This window comes from Ctenopharyngodon idella, chromosome 6 (assembly GCF_019924925.1).
Source record: "Ctenopharyngodon idella isolate HZGC_01 chromosome 6, HZGC01, whole genome shotgun sequence".
Classification (NCBI taxonomy): Eukaryota; Metazoa; Chordata; class Actinopteri; order Cypriniformes; family Xenocyprididae; genus Ctenopharyngodon; species Ctenopharyngodon idella.
This window is the reverse complement of record NC_067225.1, coordinates 29,284,905-29,308,737: the sequence shown is the minus strand read 5'-3', so window position 1 is coordinate 29,308,737 and position 23,833 is coordinate 29,284,905. Positions and strand designations below refer to the sequence as shown.

At 36.8% G+C, this 23,833-nt stretch overlaps 1 protein-coding gene across 3 annotated transcripts; it reads right to left on the bottom strand.

The window, feature by feature from the left end:
- Positions 1-4,844: 4,844 nt before the first annotated feature.
- Positions 4,845-13,922, bottom strand: LOC127514598 (potassium voltage-gated channel subfamily A member 2). Of its 3 annotated transcripts, XM_051897580.1 has the most exons (3): positions 13,714-13,922; positions 12,354-12,725; positions 4,845-11,228 (listed from the first exon to the last, which is right to left on the bottom strand). In XM_051897580.1, the coding sequence occupies exon 3, from the start codon at positions 11,088-11,090 to the stop codon at positions 9,612-9,614; it is 1,479 nt and encodes a 492-aa protein (XP_051753540.1). In that variant the 5' UTR covers positions 11,091-11,228; positions 12,354-12,725; positions 13,714-13,922; the 3' UTR covers positions 4,845-9,611. The 3 variants fall into 3 exon arrangements, with proteins under 3 accessions (XP_051753540.1, XP_051753542.1, XP_051753541.1); XM_051897582.1 differs by having other exon boundaries at positions 12,354-13,922; XM_051897581.1 differs by having other exon boundaries at positions 4,845-12,725.
- Between the last annotated feature and the right edge of the window lie 9,911 nt (positions 13,923-23,833).

Genomic DNA, 23,833 nt, shown 5'->3' with positions numbered 1-23,833 from the left:
TTAAATTGTTTACTGGCTGGTTATGAAAATGGGTGAGGTGGTAAATTTAACATTGAAACTGCTGCATGTTGGAGGGTGGTGTTCATTATATTATATATATAATTGTCTGTTTATCAGAGATTTACTGTACATCCTGTAACTAGAGGGCAACCACCTGAGAATAACCTGGGGTTAAAGGGATAGTTCACCCCAAAATGAAAATTTTGTCATCATTTACTCACCCACATGTTGTTCCAAACCTGTGTGAGTTTCCTTCTTCTATTGAACACAAAAGAAGATATTTTGAAGAATGTTGGAAACAAGACAGTTGACGGTAGCCATTGACTTCCGTAGTATTTTTTTCCTGCTATGGAAGTCAATGGCTACTGTCAACTGTTTGATTACCAACATTCCACCTTGCTCAAGGGAACAATAATGGTAGCTTATAAATCGCCCTTCTGGGGTTTGAAGTACAGTCTTTTTCATATAAACTTTTCGAGTTACGTTTCTAGGTAATTAACAAGAAAAAACACTCATCTTCTTTTGAAGATAATTAAAAAAAGTAAGTAATTATCTAATACTCTCAGAAGTACATAAAGATACAACCTCTGGCTATTGTTTCAAGCATGGTCAGGCTCAAATAGAATCTCCACCCATAGAACTGTCTGTCATTCACAAAGTTCCAAACGTTCCGCAGACTTATAAATAAATTTTTTGGCTAATTTGATTATGCTTTTAGCCACAAAAAATAATGTATACTCTCATTTTCTGTATAACACCGGTTTCCCCAAAAATACATTACAAAATACAATTTTTGCAGGATAGAATTCACAAAATTAACCAAAATATAATAGTTTTGATCTGTTGATCTGAAACCTGAATACAAAACAACTGCTAGAGCTTTCATGAAGTTGGACCTTACATATCCTTTGGGACAACAGTCCCCTATGTAAGGAATTCAGCTTATAATTATTTACTTAGAGAAGCATGTTTAAAAATGAGCGAGAACAAAAGTGTTGTTTAAATTGGTCCTTTGACACATTGTTACATATTTCTGTCCTTTTCTTAGTGACGTTCCCTCTGTAGTAGACATGCTGCTTGTACAGATACTGTGTGGTGCTGAAACTTGATCCAAGGAGTCCTTGTGTTGTTGCACACTGCCCCTAGTGGACATAAAGTATTTACTTACAGGAAAAGTGTACAGTGTACCACTGCTGTACTTTTATTTGATTTTTTTTTTTTTTAGCTTGATGCTATTTGATCACTTTCACATTTGAAACAAATGCATAAATGATGACGATTTTTTTTTTTTTTTTTTTTTTTTTTTAACATGTATTTAAATTCATGCATAAAAAAAATTAAGGCCATTTTAGGTCAACTGTTTTTTTTTTTTTTTTGTATTGTGACTTACTGTTATAGCAATTAAGCACAGTAGCAAATTAATATTTAAATTGTTTAGTAAATCTGTCAAGTACAATTATAAGTATACATCATAATCCCTGTAACATTAGGAAGTCAAGAGAGAATTAAACCTCTTCACCTTGATCTTAAACTATGTATCTATAGTCTCTGATAAGTCTCTCTTTATTATTTTAATTCTTGTTACCTTAACCAAATGTAATTATTATCTATGATATTTCTGTTGCTCTCCATAGGAAAGATTCCCTGTTGAAGAGAGACGATGCTGAGCTTGCAGTTGGTGATGAAATATTAACTCATGGTGGGTATTTTAAGACTTCTCATATCTCTGGTAGGTTACAAGAATCATGCTGCATCTTACATCACTAGACTCAGCGGGAGACACAGTCATATAGATTTATGATGGAAGTTATAAATCTGAGGAGGTTTATGATTACAGACTGAAAGAATACTAAAAAGAGTTTAGACTAAGAGGTTAGAGTTGTGACTCAGTCTGTGTCAGGGAAAGCCCTTCCCTCTTTACCATATTCTTTCCCATTTTGTCCCATTTATACCTTCTTGTATTTATTAATATAACATACCTCATGGATTTATTCTTAAAATCTCAGTGATTTAGTTGATACTGATTTTTTCTTTTTTAGAAAATATCTGACATAAGCAGCTAAATCCAACAGTATGTGGCATATCTGTGGTAAACAAACACAGCCGGTTAGGGCAGTGAGAGTGAAGTATGCCCCGACCTCCCTCTGCTTCAGCAGTTTTCCATCTCTCAGGGTGGAGGGTGTGGCTCAGGAGCCCGTGTTCTTGGATCTGAGTCCAGGCCATATGGCAACTGAACACTTGGGAGCTGAAAGGAGATTTGAATACTGTCATTGGTGCAGTGTTGCATTATATAATATAAGTTTTTTTTTTTTTTCTGAACTACATTACAAGCAGCTACCAGTTTGTTACTTCCAGGTTAGGGCATAATCACCCATACACTGTAAAAACTGTCAGAGTATGTTTTGCAGATAATAATAATAATCATACAATATGATGTAGCTTGTCAAAGTGGTTTTCAGAATTGCAAATCAATGCTTTGAAGCATTCTGAAATGGCTGGGTCAAATTTAACCCCAAAATCAAAAGATTAAAATGTACAGTTTATATATATAGTCAAACCAATTATTCAGACACTAGAGATATATATGTATATATATAATATATATTGTTTTTGTTTTTTTTACTAGTGGGTGCAGGACACTATAGTTCATTTATGTAAGTGAGGATAGCAAAATAAAGTAAACTGTGAGATATTATACCCAAAAATTCTTCATACAGTGGACTACCAGTAAAATTTAGAAAAATTTGGGACCAAAAATTATTCAGACACTTTGACCTGACCATGTTTTGCTTAAGTGTTTTCTGACATAATTAAGATTATTTTTTTCTGACACAGTTTACCTCTGAGATCTTGTCATATTTTATTACCATTTTTTTTTTAAACTATAGTGAATAAACTGCATTAATGAATGAAATGTTCTAGGAGTCTGAATAAATTTTGGTTTGACTGTATGTGTGTATATATATATAATTTTATTTATGTTTTTGCATTGCGACTTATTGTTAGATTAATATTTAAGTTGTTTAGTAAATCTGTCAAGTACAATTGTAAGTATACATCATGGTAATATTTGTTGTACTAAATTTAATTTAATTTATAATGAAATTTTATTTGAAAAATATAACAAAACAACAAAACATTATGACCGAACAAGGTGATTTTCATTATTATAATGAAAATTTAGGTCAAGATGTGCTTAATTGTCATTATATATATATATATATATATATATATTTTTTTTTTAAGTTTTTAAAATTGTCTGTTTTCTTTTCTAAAATATTTTTCTTTCTTTCTTTGATTGTAGAATGAAATATGACCCAGACATTTCTTAGTGAGATTCACCCATACAACCAAAAATATGTTCTTGTTAGACAGTAAAAGTATATTTCAGGGCACCGCCTTTAGAGGGCATCTATGCTCTCCTTTTCAATGAAACATTACCTTGGTCAGCACCAGCACACTGAGGGATTGAGATGAAACAAGCTTGTAGAATTTTCTGGAATTTGAATCCATATTTGTTGCCTTATAGCATTACTCAAGCATTGGAAAGAAAACGAGCTAGAATATCTTTTTTATAGCCTATGCAGATAGACTCTGTACCTATTCCTGACCCCATTGAGTGTCAATCCACATTCATATAAATGATAAAACCAATCTATATTCAGTCAAAAAAAATGCATTAGAAAGGAATCAATCTTTACTCAGTATCTAAACGGCTCCGGAATACATTATACTGTGATATGTGAGCGACAAACATAATCAATATTCTATGAATAGGGCGTATTAGAAAGCATTTGCTGGTGGACAAAATTTTTCTCCTAACCTAACCATAGGTGTCATATTTAATCCCACACCTCCCGTTCCCTGTCATCTATTCTAGTCTCTTCTGAACATTCTGTCCTCCTCCTATTGTCACTTAGACACATGCACATTCTCCCTTTCTTACCTTCCGCGCCTCAAACTCTCTAGAGCTCATGCCAATATACATTGAGTCTTTATACACCAGCCTTGTCTATATCCTCCTCTTAGACGCATACAGTTCCCCATCTATTTTGCTCCCAAAGAAATGGCTATTTTTAGCACACCCTCATCTCTGTGGAAAGTGCAGAGGACTATATGCTGAGCACTTAAAGCGGAGTGAAATCAAAGATGCCAAAAGGCAACTTTCCCTGAATGGTTTGAAGCTACCAACCTTTTCCTCTGGATGAGCTAATAATATCGACATCAAAAAGCTCCTAGTGTTCTGAAACAGTGCATTGCTGTCATTATTTTCTTTTCTAAAATTATCTGCCAAACAGTAGCTCTGAGCAATGACATTTAGACAATGCACGACAACATGGTGGAGATCGGTTGAAAGGAACAAGCGACACAGCTTTCGGGTTTCATATATCATCTTCATTGTTGTATTTGCTTTAAGACAGTATTGATCATTTGGAAGGGTTATATGCATGTCTCGGTCCATAGATTGTCCACTGGTGATGCTTGTAAAGTGCATCTTTTACATCCAGTAACACTGAGGACATTTTGTTTTTCAGTGCTTACATTCTAAAAAACATGGCTGCATTATAGAGTGAATATTACAGACTGGATCGCACTAACAGGAGTGTAAAACGTTCAGTGTCTTGGGGCTTGTCCTTTACAGCCAGAATGGGTTGAAATAGACTACATTCAACTCTCTGCCAATCGAGGTGTTTGTATAAGTCTAGACTCCCTCGGTCTGGCTGTTGAGCACAGGCTATAGGGTCTGAAGAGCTTTACAGATATACACACATGCCCAAACACACACACACACACACACACACACACATATAACACTGTATTGCATAACTAAGCAATAGGAGAGACTTTCTTTCTTTCTTTGCAGTCTCAACAATATGGGATGGACAGATGCAGGGCTCAAATCACAGCAGCCTACTCGTGTACTCAAGGCCAAAGGCAATCAAAGCATGGTACCACATGTTCTTGCAACTTCACTGTATTTTAAACCTATCAAATTCTCACAACAGTACCCATGGAAGCTTGTTTCCACCACTAAATAAAAAAATAAAAAAGGTAATTGGGACTTTTTATCTCACAATTCTGACTTCTTTTCTCAAAATTGCTTGATATAAAGTCAGAATTGCGTTATAAAGTCACAATTCTGATTTGTTTTTCTCGCAATTGCGACTTTTTATCATGCAATTGACATTTTTTCTCAGAATTGCGAGATATAAACTCACAATTGTGAGTTATAAAGTCAGAATTGCGTGATTAAAAGTCGCAATTACCTTTTTAATTTTTTATTTCACGGCGGAATCAAGCTCCCATAGTACCTGTTTATGCTTTAAGTCAACATGAAATCTAAATATTTGCTATAGTAATAATGTTCCTGGATTTATTGTGTATGATTGGAAGGAAAAAAAAATGTGCCCTGAAATTGTGTTCCTTTTCTGCAACATACATTGGATAACATTAATCAATAGCCAAATAGCTATTTAGACATTGTTTTGGCAAACTCACAATCAGGTTTGTATCTTTTCAAATCAAGTGCCAGCCTACATCCCCTCCCTCCCCCACTGAAAATACAATGTCACCTGGAAATGTATCACATTACTAAAGTAAAATGGCTTGTGAATATTGCTTCATGTTGACTTGAATTTAAAATTGTTATTAGTATTTAATTTTATATTTAAATTCAATTACTGGTGTAAATCAGTGTGATAAATGTAATAGAATTAATAATAGCAATATAGCTGTATTGAAAGGTGGTTTCATGGTTATACAATTTTGATTGAATTTGGCCTTCAAGCTTTTTCTCTCTCCTCCTGACAATTTTTTTTTAAACAAAAACATTATGAAGACAAAAAAAAAAAAAAAAATAGATTGCATAAATTGATTCACATCGTTCTAAACCGTGACAATGCGTGAACTGATTATAAGATGCTTACAAATATGATTTTGTGACATTCAATGCTGTCATTTAGCCTTTCAAATGACATTTAGAAAATCAACACAATGCAAACGTAATGCGAGAAGCCAGTGCACCTGCAAGCAAAGCAATGACTGCGGTATTCCAGTGTTCCACAGAAGTGCCTGTCCAACGAGGAATAAAGAAGGCTTCAAAGAGGTACTGTTATAGCCCTGACATTTCATACTGCCAGGTCTAGCACCAAAAGCACAATATATGTTATGGCCACACATTAAATATGAAGTTACAATGACCATGTGTATAAGGATGATACATCTGATTCACCAACAGCATACTGTCCAATGTCATGCATAGGAAACATGCTGTTTGCCTGCATTAGAGCTGAAGGGTATAATATCTGCTCTCCTAATAGAATTACAAAAATGATTATTTTCAGAACAGATCTTCCAAACACTCCTCATCTGCCATTGCTCAGACACACAGATAGCTTCACCTTAATATCACACCATTGGTTGAGCCAATGCTGTGGTGTTGGGCTGCTTAAGCAGAACAAAGTAGTAGTAATACTTTAGTTTATGGTCCAATTCTCACTATTAACTAATTACTTATTAGCATGCATATTACTAGGATATTGGTTGTTTATTAATACTTATAAAGCACATATTAATGCCTTATTCTGCATGACCATATTCTACATCCCAAATCCTACCCAATTACTAAACTTAACAACTACCCTATTAACTATTAATAAGCAGTAATTAGAAGTTTATTGATGCAAAAGTCGTAGTTAAAGGAACACTCCACTTTTTTTGAAAATAGGCTCATTTTCCAACTCCCCTAGAGTTAAACAGTTGAGTTTTACTGTTTTTGAATCCATTCAGCCGATCTCCGGGTCTGGCGGTACCACTTTTAGCATAGCTTAGCATAGATCATTGAATCTGATTAGACCGTTAGCGTCTCGTTAAAAAATGACCAAAGAGTTTAAATATTTTTCCTCTTTAAAACTTGACTCTTCTGTAGTTACATCGTGTACTAAGACTGACGGAAAATGAAAAGTTGCGATTTTCTAGGCTGATATGGCTAGGAACTATACTCTCATTCTGGCGTAATAATCAAGGAACTTTGCTGCCGTACTATGGGTGCAGCAGGCGCAATGATATTACGCAGCGCCTGTGACCCTGCTTGCACAGGGAGCGTGCCTTGCAACCATGGAGACATTTGTGAGAGACGCTGCGTAATATCATTGCGCCTGCTGCAGCCATGGTACGACAGCAAAGTTCCTTGATTATTATGCCGGAATGAGAGTATAGTTAATAGTCATATCGGCCTAGAAAATCGCAACTTTTAATTTTCCGTCGGTCTTAGTACATGATGTAACTACAGAAGAGTCAAGTTTTAAAGAGGAAAAATATTGAAACTCTTTGGTCATTTTTAACAAGATGCTGACGGTCTAATTAGATTCAATGAACTAAGCTAAGCTATGCTAAAAGTGGTACCGCCAGACCCGGAGATCGGCTGAATGGATTCGAAAATGGTAAAACTCAACTGTTTAACTCTATGGGAGTTGGAAAATGAGCCCCTTTTTTCAAAAAAAGTGGAGTGTTCCTTTAATAGTAAGTTATAATAGTGAGAATTAGACCCTGATCTAAAGTGTGACCAGGATTACTTGCAGCTAAGACGAAAGAAACTATTTAAAAAAAAAAAAAATTCACACTTCAGCTTTAAAGCATCCAAACGCAAGTTTAGTACATATCTTAGGCACTGGCTGTGCACCGTATGGCGACATTGAGGTTCATACACTTTGTTAAACCTACCCGAACTGTGCGTGTTGCAGTGATGTCTATACTCTGAATTAAAAAAAGATAACATAATTAGCAGCAGCTGTGAAAGCAGTATCTGCTTCTAAATTAGCAGCATCAGCACATAGTAAGCAAAAAAAAAAAAAAAAAATAGAGGAATGAAGACAAAGGCACCTGCAGTCCAGGTGAGATATTGAAATAGATGTGGGTGAGAAACCTAAGGGTACGCAATCATGTGCCACATCAAATAATAGTCAAATCGTCAATCCATCCATGAACAGTTAATTTTTCTGTCTAAAGAGGAGCATGAGAACAATAAGATGCTCGAGATAATGGCTATACTTGATATGATATAATGGCTATACTGCCTTGATAATGGCTATACTTGATAATATACGTTTAAGGAGAGGATGCAACAACTGTGGCTGGAGCCAAAACTTTTGTAGAAGGTCAATCAGAAGAAGACGATATTGACTTACATAGTTTCCAAAGCTCTCTGCTGATTCATTGTTAGCTATTAAACAGTCTTCAATGCAAGAGCCAAGTAAATCTAGATTTCAAGGTCACCTGAAACTAAGACAATCAATGTCCCAGCAATCAATGCCCTAATGCTGCACTGTCCGTCCAAATGCAATGCTGAGTGTCTTTTTATAGTTTCACTTGCGAAACAAAACCTGAAAACAGCACCTTTGGATCACAATAAAACAGATAAAAATAGATGTATATATGTATATTTACAGAGCAAGTTACATATTGTTGTAATATCTAGCTAACTAGTTTCTGTATATCACTCTCTCTTGAGCTGAAAATCCATGCCATTAGGATTGATTTTGAGGCCATGCAACACTATAATACCAGTGTTTTTTCTCGATCAAAGCCAGTAAAAGAAAAGACAAAACATCTAACACACTCTATCAAGGTTTTTCTAACACCTGAAAATGATTTCAAGATGATAGACAAGCTAGTGATTAAAAATAATGACATCATTGCTACAAATGTGCTTGGGGACATTAAAGTGTGAACTACAATATGGCTCATTAAGTGGCAAAGTTATTTGAATATCAACTACATTTTGGACTATCTGCAGCTCGCAGAATATACAATGAACAGTATGCTCTTACACAATACATCAAGCATTTTTTCTGTGGCACTAGGGTGTTATTTTGCTTATTTTTCCTTTTTAACATGTTCTGTATGCTTTTTATCCTGAAGAACTGCAAATAACAATGGTTAAAGTGTGATATGAGATGAAAAAAGAAAAGCCATTGAACAACAGTAGACTATAAATAACAAAATATGACATGTAGAGACATTCATCTTGTCTTCAAAAGCTTTGCAGTAGAATAATCGTGAAGGAGTTGATACAAGTGTTGTCCATACATACGTATTTTGGATCCACACACAACTATCGACACAGAAGCAGGCAGTTTTCAATGACATTCCCAGCTAAAATAATAGACAACCGTCTTGAATCTGTGAATATTGGTGTTCGTTAACAAGCAGCAGAGTGGATGAAACTCCTGTGAGTATTCTTTGCATCATATACGTGTACTGAATGTGTCTGCAAACCTTTTTAACAGCAGATAAAGACATTTCTTTGGCGAAGCTTGGCTTTGAGAGTAAGATGTTGACTGAAATATATTGACACTCGTGTGCTGTTTATTTGTGTTCCACAGTTCCATATAAATACTTGGCTCCTGCTCCGGATAAGGTGTCGGATGATATAGAGGACTCCATGCGAACACTGATGAATACTTGGATTGTGGACGGACCTGGACTTTCAATGAGGTATTGGAGATCGGAAATCTCATGTCAATAACTGAGGCTCTCTGACCTCACAATCCTCCTTCGAACATGGTTTACTAGTCCTTTTTAAATTCAGTTTGGACCTGCTCCCCAAATGACTACACATCTGTCAGCATTTTTTTGATATTAACATAATTTGTATTGGCTAAAGTGCAATTGGCTGTCTTGAGGTTCTCTTCCTGAAAGTCCTCGTTGCTGTTGTTGACACCTTCTTGGATCTCAATGTAGTCGGACTTGCTGATGGTGGATCCACTTCGACTTCCCTTCAGCTCTTCTTGGGAATCGGCTTTGGGGACGCTAACCTGGAGATACTGCGCCTGCTCCTCTCCTTCTGTTTCTCGATGGTAGAAGTAGTTGAAGTTTGAGACAATGACTGGCACGGGAAGGGCAATGGTCAAGACACCAGCGATGGCACAGAGGGATCCGACGATTTTTCCTCCAATGGTTGTGGGCACCATATCTCCATAACCAACGGTTGTCATTGTAACCACAGCCCACCAGAAAGCATCCGGGATGCTGTAGAACTGCGACTCGGATTCGTCTGCTTCTGCGAAGTAGACGGCGCTTGAAAAGAGGATGACTCCAATGAAGAGAAAGAAGATGAGTAGACCTAATTCTCTCATGCTGGCTTTGAGGGTTTGGCCAAGAATCTGAAGTCCCTTTGAGTGACGGGAAAGTTTGAAGATTCTGAAGACTCGTACAAGTCTTATGACCCTCAGAATTGCAAGAGACATGGCTTGTTGGCCTTGCTGCCCGTCCTCCGCTTTCTCCGCCAGCTCCGTTCCCAGTGTAATGAAGTAAGGAATGATGGCTACCACATCAATCATGTTCATTATGTTCACAAAGAAGCTGGCTTTACTAGGGCAGGCAAAGAAGCGCACCAAGAACTCGAAGGAGAACCAGATGATGCATAGCGTCTCTAGAATAAAGAAAGGGTCTGTGAAGTAGTTGGATGTGTAAATGGTTGTGGTGTTGACGCCAGTGGGGACTTTGTGCATCTCCTCCTCATCGCTGCGGAAGATGGGCAAGGTTTCCAAGCAGAAGCTGACAATGGAGATGAGGATGACCATGACTGATATTATCGCTATAATCCTGGCTGGCCCAGAACTTTCTGGATACTCGAACAGCAACCAGACCTGCTTCTGAAACTCATTTTCAGGCAACGGTCTCTCCTCCTCCTTGATAAAACCCTCGTCCTCCCTGAATATCTCAATCGCTTCTTCTCCAAGCTCATAAAAACGGATCTCCTCCGAGAACACGTCCAAAGTGACGTTGACGGGTCGCCGCAACCTTCCGCCCGATTGATAATAATAAAGGATGGCGTCAAAGCTTGGGCGGTTTCTATCAAAAAAATACTCGTTCCTTAGCGGGTCAAAGTACCTCATGCGCTTCTTGGGGTCCCCCAGTAATGTTTCGGGGAATTGCGAAAGGGTCTTGAGCTGCGTCTCGAAACGCAAACCCGAGATGTTGATGACCACTCGCTCACAGCAGTCCTGCTCCGTTCCGGGGTCATAGTCCTGAGGAAGACCTGGGTGTGCTGCCGCCTCATCTGAGGGGTCGCCCGTGGCCACAGTCATAATGCAGGAGGGTGAGGCCTGCACTTTTCACCGAGGCAGGGCACCACAGGGTGGGAAAATGCAGGGTGGGAATCCACACAGAAGGGGGCTTGACACCGTAGAGCACTAAGGGCCACAGCGTGCTACTGGATGGGTCGACTGAAAGACAACAAAAGATATCTGAAGACAACATGCAGATATCTTTAATATTGTGTCTATAGAGGGTCTAAAAGCTTTCTGCAACAAAAGTAGAGTGAATACAGGTAAAGTGATACACTTTCTGATAATGCGTCATGTCGCAGTGTTTAAAAATATTACAAATCTAAATAATTTGTTTAATTTGTCAAAATAATGTTTAAATATGTTTCCAATGCACTATATAGAGAACAAAACGACAAAATATTACATGTATAAAACACTTAAGTTTACTACTTTGCCTACTTTCACTCTAAAGGAAAAAAGAACTAAGAGGGGAATAAGGGATAAAATGTTAACAATGACGTTTCTTGGACTGAAACGGGTAAATCTTCCGCATTATTTATGTTAACATATATGTTTATCATAATTCTAGTATGTCCCTAGTATAGTAATGAGAGATCCCACACATGCAATAAAAAATAGCAAAGCTTAGGAAAAAGAAGATCTAAAAATACAGCACAATTTATATAAAACAGCATGTTTAGTTATGCATTCACATGCAAAGCAGTTCCTTTCTCTTCTTAAAGAAACCACCATATAATGAAACTCTTCGTCAAGCCCTGTCAGTTCTGTCCGGTGTTCGGCAATGGACAAATATCCATTGACATAAAACTGCATCTCTCACAGTGCAGTCATGTGAAAGAGGCCCTTCTCTATGAGACATGCACATCCTACATAACCATGCTGCATCCATTCATGCAAGCGTGTGTTCCCCATCCCATTCTGCTCCTTTTTCATGAAACACCCGGACATTCAAAGAACCGCATATGGCATGCATTTCGTACATATTTGCTGGACGGGTTTCAATGGAATGTTACTTATCCCAAACGGTGCCAGCATGCTCTAAAATATTCAGCAGAAGCAGCCTATGAAATATTAAACTGCAGGAAAATACATTTTAGGCTAAACAAGACTTAGTGGTCTCTCTTTCTTTTTACTCTTGAGATCCCTTCACATTATATTATACATTATATACATGATTTATAGCTGTAGATAATGAAATACACATACAAATAGCAAATAAACGAATAAAGCATTCACGTATTGAATAGTCCAGAGTACATAATCAGAACTGAGACATTATACCTGCTTGGATAAACTTCTAAATCACCCCTCAGGTTCCGAGAAGTCACGACAGCCCTCTCGAAGTGAGGATAGCAATCCGGCAATCCGGCATCTGTGTGACCGTGATGAAAACGACAATCCTTAAATCCTGAATGCGACTGTCTGCCGTAGATCTCGGCACACCGGCGTATTGTGCATAACGGGGCAGGCAGGGAGGAGGGGCAGAGAGGTACAGTATGCGGGTGTGTCCTCGTCTACCCCAAAGCTTCCTCACGGCAGGTTGTTTGAGAAGGACGAGGAGGAAAGAGCAGGAAAAAAGCAAATGATGCAAAGGAAGGGGGGTCTCTTCATTCCACATTTAAGGATGCATTAAGCAGGTCGCCACGGTCTTTGCTAGACAGGTTGCAACAAATGACAGTAGAGGAGAATGTGAAACATTTGCAGTAGGCACAGGTCAGGCTTGTCCTCTAAGTAAGTATTGGTCTTGCAGTGATCACATCCATTAATTGGACATGCAGTGTTTTAAATTAATGGGAACACACTTTTTAAGTGACTGATAAACTACAGAATTTGCACAACTTATGAGGGTCAATGACAAAATATGTCTGAGATAAACATTTTCTTGAATATGTGATTTAATAAAAGTTTCAAACCTATTTTAGTATATATATGCAAATAAGATTTTAAATGTATGAATAGTCAATAAGGTTATTCCATTTGCTCTGAACAAAATGTTATTTATTTATTTTTTGTCACATGACAACAAAATGGCTATGTGCATGATGGTTACACCCCACTGACTTTGAGTTGGCAAAAGTTTTTCCACATAATATTAGAAAACATTCCCCCTTTTTTACAGCTTTTTTAAATTTTTTTTTTTTAACAAATAAAAGAAATTTTAAGAAACGGAATGTTCATAGAAGAGGTGTATTGTAGTAAGTGTCTGTGTGAATTGCATTTTTTTAAACATATTTTTACTTAATACATCCAGACTAAAAATGAATTGTACATCACTGACTCATAAACCAATCGAATAAAAATTATTAATATTTTAGCAAAGATATCTTCTCTTAATGACAAGTGATGACACTACCACTGTAAAATGTGTTGTCTGGTAACCTAAACTTACTATATTAATAGTTTTATTCAAGCCAAAATGTTTCTTTCATTTGACTAAATCAATCTGAGTATAGGATGAATCAAAGGTTAGATCTAGTAGAAAATGATCCTAAATGTAACAGCTGCACCTTACCTCTTTTTACAGTGATTGCAATACAGGACAAATGCAAATTCTATCACGATGTCATGTTGACATGGGAACAGATGCAAAACATTATACATAAGAAGTCTGCAGCGACAGACATCTCGAATCTCCTCCTACCTGTCCGTCTACCTCGCATGCCGACGTCTCAGTAGTCGTTGCGTTATGTTCACGCAACAAACCATTAGTCGGTTAGTTAAAGCGTTAAATGGAATCTGCAGTCAATCGTTGCTGTGCATACCAAGAGACTCTTGGATTACAGACACGCGCGCCCGGTCCGCGCTACCACTCCTCACTTTATCCGCAGAGTGGGCAGTTTAAAGGGGACGCGTCACAAATGGTGTTTCCACGACCCGCACTGTAAAAATGTTATCCATTTTAAAACGTAAAACCCGTTAATTGTTAACTAAGTTACCTTACTACATATGGTACAAAATACATTATATTTTAGAAGACAATACGTGCTCTCTGTTTTGTTATTGTCTCTCACAGTTGCTGTAGTGACCAAATTTGATGCGTTTTAAAAACTATAAAACCTTTGTCTCCATGTGTGTATTTCCCCAGATATGTAGGACGTCCAAATTGACAATATTCAGTTTTCATCAACGGTCAAGACAAGAAGTTCTTCATCAAATTAAGTACATACTCTGTAAGTAAATACACTAAAATCCCTTGTTACAGTATTAAGTAAAGCTGTTATTTTTATGTTATTGTTTGAGAATTAACATAAGTATTACTTCTCAATGTTTCTCAGCTTTGTATGTACCATTTTCTTTTGATGCCAGTGAAATAACTAAACACTGAAGAACTCAAAATGGAATAGTGTACTGTTTACTGCATACTGCACACTATACTTGTCCAATTGTGGAATTGTTTACAGTATATGCAGTTATGCACAAATGTGATACTGTGTATTCCATAAATGTAGTAAATCTTTATAGGCTACTGCATAATATGCATACTTTATATTGCAGAAATAGTAGTATGGTAGTATTCCGAACAGCTGTAGAGTACATTTTTGACCTTTCTGTCTATCCATGATTTTACACTGATTGGATATGAAGGTTGAGGCATGAAAACAATACAGACAAATTGTCTTGCTGCTAACAAAAGCAACCGATTTGGCCATTTGCTGCAGTGGTAAATCAGAAGGGCATCTTTTACTTCCCTATAGCCTACAGCTCATGCAGTAACACCGGATTCATTTCACTGTGAAATTTGATTAATTAATCTAAATTTGTTGCATTCCACGTTTGATTTACAAATGATTATCCTAGGTCGCATTTCAAATGAATTATTTGTTATTTGATATCAGTTTAATTTCATTTGTGCATTGTTTGAATTCTGCATGCTTTCAAGGGATGATTTTGCATACAAATTGTGCTAAGGGGTTTGTGACAGGCTCTGCGCTGTTTGTTTTATAGCCAGAGCTTGCATGTCAATCATGCACACATGTTCAGGGAATCTCTCTGACAGCTGAGCCATTATTCACGAGAGAGCCAATACAAAGGAGTGTTCATGCACTTCGCCTTGTATTAGCTCACACGCTTTAATTAAAACTGAGAAGTTAGTGTAATTCTGTGCTTGGGTGAGATGTGTGTTTAAGACTGGCCAAAGAGAGGAAATGAAAGCGTGAGCCAAGCCCTATTGATCCTGGGTCACTCTAGAAGCACACTCACACGGTCACACGCCAAGTCCTATTGATCCTGGGTCAATCTGGAAGCCCTCTCACGGTCACACAAATATACAAGTTCAGTCACAAGGGACAATACAGTCGATGTATAGTAGTTAAGTTAAGGAAGGAAAAGCTTTTAAGGACATTAAAAAGATTGTCCTGTCCTGTCTGCAGTGGTGCTTTGAGCTGAGGTACAGGACCAGGAGTGAAGATAGATTTGCTTTATCAGACTTTCCTTTATCTTATATTCACTTCATCTTTATTTTAATGGAGTGATGCTGGGAAGAACAGATTTTGCCAGGCTTTCTAACAACAAAAAGCTTTTCAACTCACAATTAAACAAATCTTTTAAGGTACACTGTAAAAAATATTGTAAATACAACATTACTGGAGTATGTTTTACAAGAAAATACTATTCAATGTAATTTGCTTAAAAGATTAGAATATGTAAAATCAAATATGGCCTGACTTGGATGTTCTGGGCAGTAATAGTAGCCAATCATTTGAGCAAACTATGTGGCTTGTCAGTTCACATAATGGAGGAAAAATTAAAGATCTGCTTTGTTGTCATTTTTTTTTGGTAGATGCTTAAACACTCTACTTAAAGGATTAGTTCACTTCAGAATTAAAATTTCCTGATAATTTACTCACCCCCATGTCATCCAAGATGTTTATGTCTTTCTTTCTTCAGTCAAAAAGAAATTAAGATTTCTGAGGAAAACGTTCCAGAATTTGTCTCCATATAGTGGACTTCACTGGGGTACAACAAGTTGAATGTCCAAATTGTAGTTTCAATGCAGCTTCAAAGGGCTCTACACGATCCCAGACGAGGAATAAGAGTCTTATCTTGCAAAACGATTGGTCATTTTCTAAAAAAAATACAAATTTATATACTTTTTAACCACAAATGCTCGTCTTGCACTGCTCTGCGATGTGCCACGCATTACGTAATCATGTTGGAAAGGTCACGTGTGACGTAGGCGGAAGTACCAAGCAACTGTCTACAAAATGAACGTGCAAAGACTAAGTCAAACGCCCTTTACAAAAAAGGTAAAACAAAGATGTCGGACGATTTTGAAGTTGGAGGAGAAAATGCCCTACCATGGTACTTCTGCCTACGTCACATGTGACCTTTCCAAAGTGACTACGTAATGCGTGGCGTATATAAGACCCTTATTCCTCGGCTGGGATCATGTAGAGCCCTTTGAAGCTGCATTGAAACTGCAGTTTGGACCTTCAACCCGTTGAACCCCACTGAAGTCCACTGTATGGAGAAAAATCCTGGACTGTTTTCCTCAAAATTCTTTTTCGACTGAAGAAAGAAAGACATAAACATCTTGGATGACATGGGGGTGAGTAAATTATCAAGAAATTTTAATTCTGAAGTGAACTAATCCTTTAAGTCTCTAATAAAGGGTTAGTTCACCCCAAAATGAAAATTCTGTCATAATTTATTCACCCTCAACCAAACAGTTGATGGACCCCATTGACTTCCATAGTATTTTTTTTTTCTATACTATGGAAGTCAATGGGGTCCATCAACTGTTTGGTTACCAACATTCTTCAAAATATCTTTTGTGTTCAGCAGAAGAAAGAAATTCATACAGGTTTGAACCAACTTGAGGGTGAGTAATTAATGACAGAATTTTCATCTTTGGGTGAACTATCCCTTTAAATGGATTTGTAAACATGCCCATTTTAATAAAGCATAACTAGTACTGAGTGATGCAGTGTTTTTTTAATTAATCAATTCAATGACACATATTAAACTCGCATAAAAAATAAAAGACTACCTGCTAATGTAAAGATCTGTAATAAATGTTCACTGAATCAGTGCACAAATCTGAGCAATCTTTTGGTAAACCGATTCAAAAGACTCAAGTCACTAGGGTGACTAAAAAGCCCACCACTAATTGTAGAAGCAAAGTCATAGTTTATGGGCAAGTATTTTTACTGAATAAAAAATATCCACCTCAATTGAGTTTTTTATGCGTTTTCTTTGCATCTCGATGGTTCCGTCCAGCATTTTTTAATGTGATATCCCAAAAAATATGTGATTGGAAACCCAGCTACTGATTTGCATGAATAATTACAGCAGTGGTCAAGTTGATTTATTCTTATGCAGCAGGTTTCTTTGTGTTCGTTACCAAAACAAACAATATTTCATCATGTATATTTCACTTCAATTTTATGATGAATAATTCCATAAATCTAAGTGACTCTTCATTGTTTTTCAGCACTGCTTGAGTTTGAGCCAGGAGGCAGCAGATAGTGGCAGGAAGCCAGGACCCGGAATCAACTCAAGGTCACTTACTCACTGCAGCAGATCCATCCCAACCTGCAGCAGCACACCCACATACAGATAAGGACCATGACATTACAATTTGTTTAACTGCGTGTAATGAAGAAAAGAAACAAATCTTACATAAATAATAGAATATTTGTCTTGATCCCATTTAATATACCTGATTATATCCAGTACACACTCACCTTAAAATCACATTCATATTATCAAGATAATTTTGTGAATTAAACTAGATTGTGAAAGCCAACGTTTACAGATACAGTCTCCACTGTTACATTCTGCCATCATTGGATGGTGCTCCTCTTGTTACTATGGTGACAGGCACCTAGAGCCCCTCCACAGGCAGACTGGAGGGGATGAGAGCTGTGATGACATCACAGACTGAAGAATCACTGGCGTTGGGCCACAGATGTGATGTCATGCCTGCAGGGTTTTCTAAGTGATCCACAACAGAGGCGGAAAAAAAGAGCCATGACTCAGCATTTAATGGACATCCTCATGAAGTAAAATGATTGTACTCAATAACCTATTATTAGCCCTCATTCTTAAGGTTAGTGATTTGAACAGACTTCTAAATCTAAGTGTTAAGCTTTGACATGTAATCATCTCACACTATTTTTGCTAAGGACGTGACTAATATCTCAAATCATCCAACACCTTGTCCAAGCAATCAGATTTACTTTACCTCATTTTTGCTAGCCAGATAATAAAATTGGTGAAATAAATAATTGAAGGGGAAACCCAAGCCCCATCTACAGACAGAGACCTGGAGGTGGGTTCTTTTATTTTGGGCCAGTAAGCAACTACCCAGCAACCACCTGGAACACAAAACTGTTCACTTCTAAAAGACAGGAGTGAGTAATGGCTCTTTATTAAACCATTTTGAGGAGGTTCCTTCATTTGACCTTCACTTTTCACAACTATTTCCACTTTTTATCTGTTATTGTATTGGTCAGTATTGACCTTCTGTTCCTATGGTACATTATAGGACCACAAACATTTATTTCAAGTAAAGTTTTTTCTTCTTTTAAGTTCGGACCTCATGGATAATAAAGTCTGTTCTCTCAGTGTAGAGTATCATCAAGGGCAGACCTGTAATGTGCTCCCGGAGTCTCCCTTCAATTTCACACTCCATTTCCTGTTCAGCCCGCAGCCATAAATACCACTATCTGTGACACCATGGAAAATGAAATTCCATGTTAACAAAAAAATTTCTTTTTGATGTACAGCCATACTAAGAAACTGTCCTTAAAGTTAATATTTACTTGCAACTGAAAGTTCAATCACCAGGCCAAGATTAGTAGAGTAAATCACTTCAAACCAGGTCACATTTTACCCAAAAATCAAAAGAATCAATAGGACAATAACGAAAATTATGATTTTTTTGGTTGCACTATGACATTTTTGTATTATGATTAGGCACATTCTTATGGAAGCTTGTTTCTGGCACTGAATAAAAAATAAAAAAGGTAATTGCGACTTTTTATCCCACAATTCTGACTTTTTTTCTCAGAATTGTGTGATATAAACTTTCAGTTGAGTGTTATAAAGTCAGAATTGCGATATATAAAGTTGCAATTGTGTGCTATGAATGAAACTCGCAATTCTTAGAAAAAAGTCAGTCTTTTTTCCCCTCAGAATTGGACGTTATAACTCGCAATTGCAAGTTTATATCTTCTGAGAAAAGAAGTCAGAATTGTGAGATATAAACTTGCAATTGTGAGAAAAAAATTCAGAATTGTGAGATAAAAAGTCGCAGTTATCTTTTATTTATTTTTATTCCATGGTGGAAACAAACTCATTTAAGTAATGTGATAAGAATGTTCATTTAAATTCATCATTAAATTGCATTTAAAAATAATTATATATCATAAGAGAATTTGTTGCACTGCCTTAAATTTATGCAGATAAAATCACTGTGTTACAGTAATTTTGAATGAGAATCTAATGTGAATCACCATTACAAAAAAATAATGGGAAATAAAAATAATGGGGGAAAATCATGAGAAATTGGGTGGAAAATTTCCTTATTTATCATGATATACCTTAATGACCCTTAAAATAGGCTTGCGTTTCTATAGGTAAAATATTTGTAATGTCTTCAATTATGTGGTGAAATGTGAAGGAATTCACTCACTAACAGTGGAGGGAGATTAACCATCACTGCATGTTGCTACGCTTACATGAAGATAACAAAGTGGCATGAAATTAGATATCAGATCAGATTGCTGTTTTGACTAAATGTGATAAGCACACAATTTTTTTTATATGGCCAGAGGGGGGTTTAACATCTCCGAGCTTTTAGACTTAAAGTGGTTATCGTAGAGTCCAATCTCCACTGGTTTAATAGCCTGTCAGAGAGAGTTACTGCAGCGCTACAATGACACTGTTCTGGGATTGTGCATGACAGAGCGGGACAGAGAGAGGAGGAAGACCGCAGCCTTTGTGGGAGAGCTTTAGGAGGACACGTATACTTGTGTGCAAAAACACACATATGACAGCTGGCCCCCGGTGAGATGTGCAGAGGCTCAGCTGTTTCGTTCAAGCAGTGAAGGAGTATCTTATTATCACATACACATAACTGGGAATACACCTGCTGAGGCCTCTGTAGTCAGTGTTAGAGGATACCTATTTCTGTACACTAAAAAAAGGTTTAATAGATGCACAGTGGGGTGTTATGGGTGAACACTATTGGGTAGGGTGTTCTGTGTGGTTGTTAGGGTGTTGCTAGGTAGTTGTTTAAGGTCCTATACACCTTATACACACAATAAAGTTCTTTTTCGTTCTCCCCAATTTTTAAAATTCATGACCAGCGGGATACTGTTAGCGAACATCCTGCTGAGAGGGGCATTTATATGAATATGTAAATATATGCTGTGCTCTTTCCTCTCAATAACAAAATACACAACAAAAATGACAGCGGTGAGAAAACAGCAGTTACAAAAGCATCTGATCATAGCGTTGTGGATGTTTGCGCAAGATCTGCAATTCGCCACCCCAGTGAAGTCACGTCTAGTTTATTTATATAGGACGTTATACAATAGATTGCTTTAAAGCAGCAGCTTTACAGTTCCAAACATGAAAAAAACTGTCGTTTTTGATTAGAATTACAACTTCATTTTCTACTATAAGCAGCTCTCAAGTGTGTTCATGTTTTACTCACAGATGTCTGACCTTGATGGACTGAGCAGAAGAAATGAATGTCAAAGAAGGCGGAGCCTCTGAGCCACACCTACCTATTACATCATCACCACGGACCAATGGTAGTTTAAAGGTGTTTACAAGCAAATTTTTTCTGAAAGTTTGCTCTGGTAATCTATTTCAAACTCCCGAAAGAAATTTTTGGCCTGATTTTGTTCGAAATGGTATCACATCACTTCATATTTTTATTCCGCTTGAAGTATATCAGGGCCTTTAGGGTGTTGCTTTGGTATGTGGTTGCTAGGCTCTTTTGGGTGGTCACTATAGGGTGTTACTAGGTGGTTGCTAGGATGTTGCTATTTTATGTGGTTGCTAGCATGCTCTGGGTGGTAGCTATGGTGTTTTATAAATACTTTTTTACCTTATCAAGTACAGCTAGTTATTTCAGTTTATTTGAAAACATCAAATTAATTCAAATTATTTAGAACATGAGGCAGCATAAAGTGGTGTGAAATGGTAATGTTAGGTACATAAAAACATGTTCTCTGTTTCATTTAAAAACATGAGATCGTGCAGTTCTGAGGCTCTGTGGGTTGTTCTGGCGAAAACCCAACCATATGGGACCACTGTAGGACTGAAACTAGTAGACTCACTCAGTGACTTCAGGGGCCAAACACTACTCCGTTGCACTCTAGTATTTGAGAAAAGAAGTATTTAATGTTCCATATTTGTCTAATTCTTCTTTTTGAGCTCAGATGTTCAAATATTGTTTAAGAGGGATGTGGAAAGATTGTTTGGTTTGCCGTTTGTAATGGAAGAGGCTCAATTGTGACTTTTAAAGTTCAGCTCTGTTGTAAAGATTTGCTGCCCCTCCTACGCCCTACTACAGGACCTGGATCATTATAATTTCAGGTTTGTGATTAATAAAAAAAATATTATTAATATTTTATGTTTCAGTTTAATCATGCCTTGTTTTCATCTACTTCATTTTTGAGGCAGAGCCTGTGTGAAATTGAATCCATTCTTCTGCGTCTCCTTTCTCAGAGAGAAAAGAGTGTTTTAGGTTAGGTTAGTCCCAAAAAAGAGTGTTTTAGGTTTTAAGATAGGTTAGTCCCAAAAAGTATTTGGACATTTAAACCACACTTAAAAAGTCTGAATAGTATACAAAATACAAACCGAGAGTCGTCTGCAGAATTATCTTCACTTCTCTGAACCATTGTTGCTCAATGTCTTTCAATCAGCTGGTGTTTTTGGTGATTTTTAGTTGATGTATGAAATTAGTTCTCCTAAAGTTCACATGGGTGTCCTAGCAGAGTAACCACAGGTGTATATTACCAAATTTAGGCCTACTATGACCCATGAGGTGAAAGTGATTTCACCAACAACATGGTCCTGGAACAACATTCCAATCAACCAATTAGATTTGAGAGACAAATTTACAGTTTATGTAAAGTTTAGCATTACAACCAGGGTTAGGTGCTTCTACATCAGTGTTATTCACCTATCATTTCCGTCTGAGTTTAGGGATAAGTTATGGGTAGGGTTAGGGACAGGATTAGGACTAAATTTTCGGACCGATTTGTTGTTCCAGGATCAACAAAATATGGTGATCCAGGTAGGGTTGGGATACGAAAATTGATTCCAATTCTGGAATTGGATACTTAAGGTCAGGAATCGGATACTTGTTATAAAATTCAAACTTTGATTCCTCTTATTGATTTCTTTGTGTGCACTTTAATATGACTTTAACCATTCAAACGCAAGAAGACCCAAGGTGTGCGTACAGAAAGCCGCCTCTCATAGTGCGTGATACTAAACTGAGTTCTCTTCTGTGTCTTTTTGCACTTGAACTGACAAAAACACACAAAAATATGTCAAAATATCCTCGTAAACACAGTCGGTTATGTCTTAAGTGAACGTAAACTGTTGACAAAGCAAACACGTGTAACAGTATATTGGATCCGTGCAGCTCTTAAAGTGACAGCAGCCTAAATTTCTTCCTGTCATCTCTATAATAATGTTAATCAAACAACAAAAGACAAAGAGAAAATTCACTTGCTGTTCTTGACTGAATAACTTTTGTAACTATATTTGTAATGTATATTTTATTTATAAAGTGCAGTGTTGTTTTACATTTGATTACAGTTTCTGTACCTGAATACCTGAAAATCTTAAAGCATTTTGGTCGCGTTTTGGTACGTGTACTTGCGTGTACTTATAGTGTACTTACCTAAGAAAATACTGGGTAATATAAGGTAACTACAGTGGTTAAGGTTAGGTTTAGGGGTAGGTTCAGAGTTAGTACCGAGTTATTACCCAGTTATTGTAATTACTGTAATAAGTACATCGTATGTACATGGAGAACAGGACTGTAAAATAAAGTGCTACCAACATTTTCGGATCTTTGTTCAGTTTTATTTATTTGTGTGATTGCTAATTTGTTTATTTGTTCTTTTTTAATTACTGAGTGTTTACTTGTATATAATAATGCTTGAAATTTATATTAGTTAGGCAGTTGTTTTTGCTGTGGTATTTTTAAACCATAAACAAAAATCAACAGGCTAAAGAACACTTACACAAGGAACTTTTGCCTATGGTATTCAGCTACAATGAAATGTTTTGCAATAAGACTTAGAATAAATGTGAATGATATCTAAGTTTTTTTTTTTTTTTTTTTTACCTTATTGGAATCGAAATTAGGAATCGTTAAGAATTGGAATCGATAAGCAAAATCTGAATCTGAATCATTCAAATTCAAACGATACCCAACCCTATCCAGAAACTTAGGATTTTGTCTTGCTTGACAAAATCATGGTGACCATGAAGATGATACACTAACGTTTGATAACCAGAAAGTGTTCAAGACTTTGTCTTTTTGAACAGTTCATCTATTATTTTATCATTTAAAACCTAACAAACATCTTTTTGCTAAATGTTCTGCTTAAAGTGTGCACGGTTTGATTTTGTTATCTAATACAGTGACCTTCACACATTTTTAAGTGTGGCTGAAGTGTCCAAATACTTTTCTAGAGCACTGTACTGTATATGGAAGTACTTTAGCATGATGATTCTATCATATTATATAGGCAATACATGACAAAAAAAATCTGACTATATGG